Below are 11229 nucleotides of genomic sequence, written 5' to 3'. Positions count from 1 at the left end.
TGCTTTAGTGCGTATTATTACGGTTAGATGCAGTGTGGGGTGGATACATTGTGGCTCGAATGGCACCAATAGCGACAGCCCGGTACTAAACTTAGATTTCTGCTCGCATTTCAGACCTGATTGGGTTGAAACTATCTGGCGGCTTGAGAATTGCAGGTGCCAGCGTCATCGTCAGTTTTGGCTTGTGAACTGCGCTGCCAGATCGGAGACTCTCGTGCTGTTTCTTCAGCCGTTGTCTCGAGGAATCTACAATATTCTGCATTCCGCGGAGTTAGTTTTTAGTTCATGCCCAGGGATCTAGTGTTTCTAGGCTAGTAACGGGAATAGTAAGCTTCTGACGAGGACTTTCAGATTTGATGCGGGGAAAATCTCGGTTGCAAATGCACAGTCGGAATACAACTGAGGAAGGGCTTATATGTCACGACGGGTCGTGTCTGGGTCATTCCTTTCGAATTAGAAACAACGAACCGTAATGGAAATAGCAAGTAGTCCACGTGGGAGGTACAATTCAAGTCCTGCGTTTTGCACGTTGAAAACGTACGATCGTCTGGAAAAATCGAGTGCCAGTTGCCAAATGGAAGTCAGGTGACTTCGTACGGATGTGGTGGGCGTGTCGGTATTGGCCTCGATCAATCAGCGCCTGCGGATGGAAATACAAGACCTGTCGTTTTGCATGACGTAGCTCGAAACCCTGAAATTAAGTTTTGGCATTATCCCGACACCAAACTCTAGACCTTTATTCCACAGTTATATTTTTTTTAATGGAATTCATCGCTAATCATCAAACCTGGCTGACTACTTGCCATTAGTTGAAAACCACAACATATTCGCAACAGCAACCAGTCCGCAGTTCCCAGAACGAATTGCACCCTCCTTGACGGGAATACGACAGCCCCAGAGCAAAATGGCAACCATTGAAGAGAATCGAACAAGCTGACTCACTATCTACTAATCAAACTCAATTTTCGGAATATTCAACACCAACCAGTCCCCTAGTTATACAGCGAATCACATCTGGGGTCGCAGCGCTGCGAGGAGGTAGTAAAAATCAAAGCACCCGTTTGAACAACCCAAGTCTGGAGCAGTTGTGGATACATCCGCTGCATGCGTTCTCCAATTGCCCAAACTACCGAACAGCATCTTCCAAGCTTCTGTTGCCAGGACAGCTGCAGGTACAGGAAAAAGTTTGGTACAACGCATTTACGACCACCAGTTTGCGGAATTTTTCTACCTACTCCGCGGGTGCGTCAGTGACACGTTGGGGGCGACCACGGGAGGATGCTATTCCCTCGCAGCAACTCGGCGTCCGTGACGATTCATCATTTTCCTGCAGTATGGAATGTTGACGCATTTCTGGAAATGATTGGTGGAGAAGAATCTGCAACGGAGCACAAAAGGCGTCCTCAACGGGCCCAAGCTTTTGCAGGAAGAATAATAACGCTCCGCCGCATCTCCATGGTTAGCTCGCAGTTCGATCGTGTATACCACACCTGAAATTTCCCCTCTCCTTCCCAAAAGAAGGATTCATCGAGGAATACGAAGACGAGGGATCTGCACTAGAAGCTTCGAACGAATCGTTGCTTCGGTAAAACCTGAATGAAATGGCCACTTCCATATCATCCTGAAGATTGCGAGAGAATGAGTATGTGTGCGTGTGTGTAATAATTCATATAAAAATTAGTTTTGTTTAACCAACATGGGGAGAGGCGTGTTGTAGGATGAATTTTGTTTGACAAAGTGTACTGTGTACGATTTTGTTGTTGGATGTTGGAATTTGGTTTGTCAAAGTGTTTATCCTCTTGAGGTAAATTTGAAATTTGTCAAAGTGTTTAATCTCTTTTTCTTGAAATCTTGAAGAAGTTTCTTACATGCAGTTTGGATCTTTGTGTCTTTTGGAAACTTTGTGTAAAAATTTGTTGCATTGAAAAAAAACACTTAAGAAACATTCTACAACATGGATTTTTTGCCCGCAAGGCTTTTGTCTACAAAAAATTGTATATGAAATAAAAATGATGAAGATATATCATAATGAGATAATCATAGCTTTTTACATGGTTAATAATCACATGAATATTCTTTTATAATTCATGTACAATTTACATTCACAATTATTATTAACACTTGTAATATATTTAAGTTTAGAACAAAATTAATTTATTATATTTTAAAAAAAAGGTATAAATATAAAACTCCTATAATTATGGTCATTCAATGACCAAAATATATAATTACGGCCATTTTGTGCTTATTTGTTATACAAGCATTACATATCAAGGTCCAAACACAAGTAAAACATAGCAACCCAAAGGAAAGGGGGGAAAAAAAAATAAAAAAAAAATAAAAACGTAAATGCAAATGAGAGCAAAAATCCAACGCATCTTAAACTCATCAATAAAAACCAACAAAAAAACGTATTGATCTAACTAAAAGTACCTAAATTCAACCCCCCCCCTCCCACACACAGTTCAGTTTCTGTGGAATAGAAAAGGCACCCAAAAGCGTGAAGAGGCACCCAAGGGCGTGGATTTCAATGCAAGAGGGGAACTCACCAACTCCCCCGCGGGGCGACGCCGCCATACCTACTCCATATGGAAGGTAGGCTGGCGGGTAGGCTGAGAGAGAGCGAGCGGGAGAGAGAGAGGCATTGATGAGGATGATGCGGGATTCACCTGGTTTGATAGATACCAACAACATGCTTCGGATGAGAAAACCAGGTGTTGCGATGACAGCAGCTTGGCCTGGAATCGGTGGCAGGTGGATGGATTAACAGAGTTCTCTTCTTGGTGCTTGCCAGTCCCATGGCTCTTTGGGCCATCAAAGTGGTGTTGCCTGCAAAGGTGTACGTCAATTCCTCGACCTGCTTCCGTCTCGTCTCTACCGCATCGCTCACTCCCTCGCCACCTCAAGAGTAGTGCTATCACACTGCCCCCTTGCAGAGGATCTGACTGTGTGTGCGCACGCGTGTGTCTCTGTGTGTGTACGTTTGGTGGTGACTTGGAGGGGGGGGGGGGGGGCTTGGATTGTGACAATTGCCGAGGATTCGAGTGGCGGCGTTAAGGCAAGGGGATGATGGAATCGTCGACTGATAGCTACAGCAAGTCCGTGGATGAAGTGAGTCAGTTGCTTGGGACGAATCCTGACTTGGGGCTTTTGGACGCGAACGCAGCGGAATTGTTGAAACATGGTCGCAACGAGCTCAAGGGACAAGGGGGAGTAAACCCATGGAAGATTTTGTTGGGGCAAGTCGCCAATGGGCTGACGGCCGTGCTGGGAATTGCCATGGTGGTGTCGTTCGCAGTGAGAGACTACGCTGAGGGAGGTGTGCTCGTGCTGGTGATTGCGTTCAATACCACGGTGGGGTTCTTCCAGGAGTACCGCGCGGAGAAAACCATGGATGCGTTGCGGAAGATGGCGTCGCCATCCGCGAGGGTCATTCGAGAGGGTGGCCAACACCGGATCTCCAGTGGGGAAGTGGTTCCCGGGGATATACTGATTGTCGAGGTCGGTGACATCGTTCCTGCAGATTGTCGACTGGTGGAGGTTCTGAATCTCGAAATCGACGAGGCATTGCTTACTGGAGAAGCAGTTCCGTCTTTGAAGACCGTGGAACCGATTGCGGGCAAGGATGTCTCCATTGGTGATCGCACCAACATGATGTACTCCAGTACCACGGTGGTGAAAGGGAGAGGGCGCGGGATAGTCGTCTCCACGGGGATGTCCACCGAAATTGGGAAGATTTCCTCTGCTATCAACGAGACAGCCACGACGTCGACTCCCATGCAGAAAAAGCTCAACCTGATGGCGTACGTGCTGCTGGGAGTCGCGCTCATTTTCGCACTGATTGTGTTCGCTGTGAACAGGTTTCAGTTCGACACGGAGATTGTCATCTACGCTATTGCCCTGTCGATTGCCGTCATCCCTGAGGGGTTGATTGCAGTCATGACAATTGTGCAAGCTCTGGGCGTCCGACGGATGGCGAAGCAGCACGCATTGGTGCGAAAGCTGGTTGCTTTGGAATCCCTACAAGCCGTGACTAACATCTGCTCGGACAAGACTGGCACATTAACGCAAGGAAAGATGGTGGTCACGAATATTTGGCTTCCGGAGCAGAACACCGAGTACGTCGTCGGAGGTCAGGGGTATGAGACTGTAGGGGAGCTCTCTGCGCCAGAGGGTAGGCCTATCGACAGAGAGGTGGCGCTGAAGGATATGAATTTCAGAACGCTTGTAGAGTGCTGCGCATTGTGCAACACGGCGAACATAGTAGAGGCTTCGGAGGGGAAAGTGTGGGGAGATCCTACTGAGATTGCTCTCCAAGTTTTCGCGTACAAAATGCAGATGGGGAAGCCCATGCTGCGGAAGCTCAAGGAACCAATTGAAGAGTTTCCCTTCAGCTCCGACACCAAGCGGATGAGCATGGTGTGCCAGGGCCCATCGAAAGAGGTGCAAGATGTCTACACCAAAGGCGCTGAAGTTGTGTTGTCAATTTGTGACAATGTGATGGACCGGACGGGAGACCTGAGGGAGATTTCTGAGAATGACGAATTGATGAATCTTGTGTCAGTGCAGCAAGAGGAGATGGCGAAACAAGGACTGAGGGTTTTGGTGATAGCATACAGACAAACCTCTGAGCGAGCCTTGGGCAAACCAGTCTCCAGGTGGGAGCGCGAGGAAGTGGAGAGAAACTTGACTTTCCTGGGGTTGGTAGGGATTAGGGATACTCCTCGATTTGAGTCCGAGGTATCCGTGCGCCAGTGTCACCAAGCCGGAATTACGGTGCACATGCTCACGGGAGATCACAAAGCCACAGCTCTGTCCATTGCCAAGGACGTGGGCATCTTGGAGCCACTGTCTGCATCTCGAAGATCTGCTTCGAAGCGGCTGAACAAGAAACGTGACTCCCATGTGGTGCCTATGTCCTCACTCGTCATGACTGCAACGGAGTTCGACGCGTTGTCGGAGCAGGAAGTAGACGCACTAGATGAGCTTCCCCTGGTGATTGCGAGATGCACGCCCTCTACGAAGGTGAGAATGATCGACGCGCTGCACAGGAGGAAGAAGTTTGCAGCCATGACGGGCGACGGAGTAAATGATGCGCCGAGTTTGAAGAAATCTGACGTAGGGATAGCCATGGGAGCTGGTAGCGACGTGGCCAAGACGAGCAGCGACATTGTGCTCACAGACAACAACTTCGCAACAATCGTGCAAGCCGTCGCGGAAGGTCGACGAATTTTCTCCAACATCAAGAAGTTTGTCTTGCATTTGTTGAGCACCAACGTTGGTCAGGTCATTGTGCTTCTCGTTGGGCTGGCATTTAAGGACGTCTCTGGTACACCCGTGTTTCCTCTCTCTCCTGTGCAGATCCTTTTCCTGAATCTCGTCACGGGCACACCACCAGCCATGGCCTTGGGAATTGAGGCAGCCTCCTCTACAGTCATGCAAGTTCCGCCCCACTTGAAAGGGCTCTTCACGATAGAGCTCATTGCGGACATTATAATCTACGGTACCTTCATCGGCATCCTCGCCCTCACAAACTGGGTGCTCGTCATCTACGCATTCGGCAATGGCAATCTCGCCACTCAGTGCAACAAGGCATCCAACCTAGGACCATGCGACACCGTCTTCCGCGCTCGGTCCGCCGTGCAAATGGCCTTCACATGGATGATCCTCTTCCACGCTTTCAACTGCCGACACCTGCGTGCGAGTCTGTTCACAACCGAAGGAGGCGGCCGCTCCCGCTTCTTTAGCAACAAGCTGATGTTGGAAGCGGTGTTCATTGGCGCTGTGATGCCAATTCCCACCTTGTACATCCCGTATCTGAACACCGACATCTTCAAGCAGGGAGGCTTGACGTGGGAGTGGGTTCTCGTTGCCGCCTCCGTGGTAGTGTTCTTCTTGCTGTCTGAGTTCTACAAGCTGCTCAAGAGGCGCTTCATCACCACCCCTTACAACATGTAGACTACGATCCAACTCTAAACTGTTATTTCAAGCTTTACGTCATAGTCCTGATCGGTTGTCTTGCTGCCAAAGGGAGCCAATCCTTCCGGTGGCGCTGTACATAACAAGGAATCGACCGCAGTGAGGTGAGAGCTTTCTACCAGGCATTAGCTGATCGGATTTTTTGCAGATCATAGCGTTGTTCGAAATAATCGGAAGCTTTTTTGTTATTCTTTTCTGAGATCTGGGTGGTGGAGCCAAGACATGAACGTGACTGGCATGCCACTAATGGTAAGGTCGACGACGCTGCTGATCACGAAACGGTGAAGATTGTTATAACGCAGGTGTTGGGAGCTTGAAAATGAACTGTAATGAACAGTTGTACTAGTATTTTGCAAAAATAATATAGAACACCACTTCTTCCGATTCCTCTGCAACCTGGCTCTTCCCGGAGAGCTGCTTCGTTGCACCATCGACATCAAACTCTGCCTAATTGTTCATTTCTCTGTCTGTTTGGTTTAGTTTGACAGCAATCAATGTCGAAAACCAATCAACATATCGCAGCAGAGTTAGCTTTTCATTAGTTGCATGAACATGAAAACTAGTTGTAAAAACAGATTTTGATTTTAATATGAGTTCGACGAGGGTGAAAAATCTGTCATTTTCAGTTGCAGTGTGCGTCTCAGAAATAGAATGATATCGCATTTTGGGTTCCTATATCATGTAGTGTTTGAGTTAATATCCACTTAGGTGATGGACAAAAAGCTAGCATGCTGGAAAGATGAAAAACATCATCTGATTGTTGTATCTATTCTAATATCTTGAAAACATTAGCTTGCATTATTTTAAGGTTTTTGTTGCTGTTTACCTGAGTTTTGGTGTATATGATGTTTTCTTGTGGTTTTGGAAATGGAGCCATCTCTGGATGTTTTTATTGAGGGTCTCAAGAACTCTGTTAAATTGTAGTTTAAAAAACCAAAAACCAAAATTGTCCAAATATATGTATGTGTCTAGAATATTTTGGTTTCATTGTTCTACTAACAATAAGCTTACAGTAACAATGTTATCAATCAATGATGATGAATCACAAATTTGTTTTAAGATTAGTAGGTAAATATTTACACTTAGCCTTATTATTGTATTATCACAATTAATCAATGTGAAATCTTGCCTCAAATTCTTTTGTGTACCTTCAACAAATCAAACCTATTCAAAGAATTAAATTATGTACAATTATCTACCTACAAAATAACCAAACATTAATTTAAAGGACAAACTTTAGATGCATTAAATACAAAGTTTGAAAGATTCTTAATTTTTTAAGTTAATTTGAGTAGATTTCAGCAATAATATTACTCAATCAATATCATAAAATAATGAAATAATCAATCTAAAAACTTATTGTATGTATGTATTTTTTTAAAAAAATATTATAAAATACATCAAAAAGAGGTATAAATCAATGGGATAAACCAAGGAGACAATTTGATCTTCTAATTGGCTGGATTTTTCAATCATTATTGTGTTCAATAAAACTTGACATAATTTGTTAATTCACAAGGTCTTAACAAAACTAATCTTAGAGCTTAAAATTATTGCATGTCTTGCATGAACATAAGCGCCTCAAACTTCTTTGGCATAATGAATGATCAATTGGAGTAAGGTGTAATAGATGGTTTAAAGATGTCCATCTTGATCTTTTCCTTCAACAAATCCACCAACTTAAGAAACAAAGTCTTAAGCACCGGTGTCGTAATACGTGAAGTCTTGCTTGAGAATGCTCCGGGCACCTACTTGTGGAAGGTAGAATGGAAATTACAACAACAAAATCCTAACTCTAATAGAATACTAACTAAACTCTAATTAGACGATAACAATGCTAAGCAAGCTTTAACCAAATTCAAAGAAACATCAAAGGAATTACAAAGAAAGAATAAGAAATCTTAAAGAAATATTGGAATGATCACAAATATATCTCAAATACATCTCAATTCAATCTTAATTTAATCCTAATTAAAATCCTATTGGACTTCATTCAAATTTTAGGCCAAAAACTAACTAAATCTTAAATCCTAAATAAATCTTAATAAAATCCTAAATCTTAAACCAAATCCTAATCAAACCCTAAATCAAACCCTAATCAAATCCTAAATCCTAAATCAAATCCTAATAATTGCTACAATAGATTTAAATCTCAATTACTAATGAATGAACCGTTGATTTTAAATCAAAATTTTTATACTTCTTAAAACTTAAGTTGACAACAAGAACAAAAAATTAAAAAAAGATCGAAATTACCAAATAGACAATAGCCTCAAAAGCGTATTTGGATATTGGCCGGCCTCCTTCTCCAACCTTATTGCCAATCTCCCAGAGCCAATATCTCTTCTTTTCACTATTCGATTGATCTCAAAATTCTTATATACATAGGAAAATAAGTCTAATATCCTCACACACAAATTTCACTCCAATCCAACTAGTAGATTGCAAGAAATCTTAAAAATCCTCACTAGACCTAAAATTCTACTTTCTGAGACCTTGATTCACTTAAACCTCAATAACCCTCAATTCAATTGTTAGATCAAGCTAAGATTCACAATACATATTGAGCACAACTATGACCATCAATCCATAAAATTTCATTCATAGAACTATTACAAAACTCTTGAAATTATCCAAAATGTCAATCCTATTAAATTTCATAAAATCCAGGTCATGTGAAAATAAACTTGACTTTGTAAAGCTCTTACAAAGTCATTAAAAATCCATATCGACCAAATCTAATACTTATAAAAATCCTATCTAGTTTTCTATCAAATTCCACTCTCCAATCTGCAAAAAAATCTCCAAATTACTGTAGGTGCTAGAATTTACTTTCAACTTCCTCTTAAAGATATTTATATCATTTATTTTTCCAATCTTCCTTATTTTGCCTTATTTATGGTCCTTTAAAGTAAATAGAAGTCACTTTTATAAAAAGGTATTACTACTACTAAAAATTTTACTACCTTCCTATCTTTTATCCATATTTTTCTACTTTATCTTTTAACTTTGCTATTCTATAATAAGATCCATATTATCATCTTTCCCCATATAGTCGTATTACAACACGACATCTACTGCCTCTGAACTTGTACATCCTTTGGTATGCACCAAATAATCAAACTTTGTTTGATTCATACAATATTTTCAATGTCCTCATCTAATTCTTCTTCTTCATATTTGCTATTCAAATCAAAATCATCTTATTGTCTTGAAAGATTTATGTCTTCGACAAAGTTTCTATATTTATCATTAAGTGATGATGTTATTAGTGGATTGAGATTTGTTATAAAGTCTTTATTTATGAGAAGGTATGAAGAGGTATACGAGGAGTATAATAGTGGGAACTAGGCTATGATTAAGAAGTATAATGCTAATATAGCTGATTATGGTATAATGACATTTATGTTTGAAGTTATTTATGATAGACCTCAAGATACTAATAGAGGTTATATGTTTGTATCAACATATACAAAATACCTTAAGATAATAGACTATCTTAAGCTTTATAGATCATGTGATTGTTTCTTTGGCTGTATTCATTATAGTATTAATATTAAAGATAGATTTGATGTTGAGTTTTTGACAAGGAGAATGAGAATTGGTATTGGATATAAGATACTTATAAGGTCTATAAGAAGATTTGAGAGAGAAACAAGTGTGAAGGTAATTGTATTTAAAGATAGTATACGTGATAGTAAGCCTATAGAACTTTATAATAGTCTTTTAGTTTCTGAATATGAAACTAGACTTGTCTTGCATAATTCCCACTATTATATTTATGATGGTCTTATATCCAATATTTGTAATGATCATAATATGATAGATGATGACAAGTTTGTAAGAAGTAATTATGAGGGTTTTATGTTCTATGATATGAAAATATACATAGATTCTTTAACATCTAATATAATTCCATATATGATGTCATATTTTATTTGTAATGATGATGGTACAAGCTTGTTGATTAATTTAAATATTTGGGAGACTGTAGAAGATCTAATATATTCTAGTGCAAGTTCTAGAAGTTTGATCTCACAATCATCATCTAATACTTCAAGTTCGATCTCCTAATGAGTATGTACTTTAGATTTGATCTTTATTGAATTGATCTTGAACTTATCATAGCTTATTGTACTTCTTTCTTTATTTCTTTTAATTCTTAGTGCCATTCCTTCTTCCTTGTAATATCTTCGCTCAATGGAACAATGAAAATAACTACAAGTGTTACTACATTAGGATCCATACAACCAATTTTTTTGGGTGCAAAGACAAGAGCTTTATCATATTTGAAGAGCATTTCTAGAAACTTCTCTTTCTCTACCTCAGTTAAAAAGTCACACCTTTCAATCTTCAACTTGCTTAAAGACTCTTTAGTAAACTTGTGATCATTCCTTTTTAACTCCTTCAATCTAAGCTTAATGGTAGCTTGTTTGATGTGCTCATTGGTTTCTTGAGGCAATTGAGTTGCTACAGGCTTTACCTTATTAGTCATAGTTTTGTACATGATATGTACCATAGTCTGTTGCAATATCATACAACTATGTCATAGATATATATCTACTGTAATTATTACCTATGTAATATAAATATGTAGAAGTAGGTTAAAATAGATTAATTTCATATATCTTCTAGAGTAGCTTTTGAGAAGCCTTTTAGATATTATTTTGACTTTAAAAAAATCCTAACCAAATCCTAACCAAAACCTAAACAAACCTTAACTAAATCCTAATTGATCCCTAAACATACTCCAACCAAACTCTAAATAATTCCAAGTAATTCCTATAGCAAATTTAAATCTCATTAACTAATGAATGAACTGTCGATTTTAATTCAAATTTTTCACACTTCTTAACAATTAAGTTGAAAATAAGTACAATTTTTTTGAAGAAGATTGAACGCACCCAAAAGAAGATCAATCCTAAAATCTGCTTGGATGTTGGCTAGCCTCCTTCTCAAATCTGAATGTTGAATTTCTAGCACCAATATTTCCTTATTGAACCATTCAATTGATCTCAAAATTCTCATATATATAAGAAAACAAGTTTATTATCTACAAACACAACTTTCACTCCAATTTAATCAATAGATTGCAAGAAAACTTAGAAATTCTTATTAGACTTATAACTCTACATTTTTGAGATCCCGACCCACTTAAACTTCAATAATCCTTAATCCAACCCTTCAATCATGCTCAAACTCACAAAATATATTGAACACATATATACCCTCAAATTTTCAAAATTTCAC

At 40.1% G+C, this 11229-nt stretch overlaps 1 protein-coding gene across 1 annotated transcript; it reads left to right on the top strand.

The window, feature by feature from the left end:
* The first annotated feature begins 2614 nt into the window (after positions 1-2614).
* LOC112295107 (sodium/potassium exporting P-type ATPase 1) lies at positions 2615-6420 on the top strand. The gene is made up of 2 exons (XM_024546294.3): positions 2615-6083; positions 6282-6420. Exon 1 carries the CDS (start codon positions 3067-3069, stop codon positions 5956-5958), a length of 2892 nt encoding a protein of 963 aa, XP_024402062.1. The 5' UTR covers positions 2615-3066; the 3' UTR covers positions 5959-6083; positions 6282-6420.
* The last annotated feature ends 4809 nt before the right edge of the window (positions 6421-11229 follow it).

Source organism: Physcomitrium patens, chromosome 18, assembly GCF_059467195.1.
Source record: "Physcomitrium patens ecotype Gransden chromosome 18, ASM5946719v1, whole genome shotgun sequence".
Classification (NCBI taxonomy): domain Eukaryota; kingdom Viridiplantae; phylum Streptophyta; class Bryopsida; order Funariales; family Funariaceae; genus Physcomitrium; species Physcomitrium patens.
The sequence above is the reverse complement of the archived record's forward strand: the minus strand, read 5'-3'. Positions and strand labels throughout refer to the sequence as shown.

Excerpts from the sequence above, each read along its gene's own strand:
- LOC112295107 (XM_024546294.3), top strand. The coding sequence starts at position 3,067 with ATGATGGAATCGTCGACTGATAGCTACAGCAAGTCCGTGGATGAAGTG.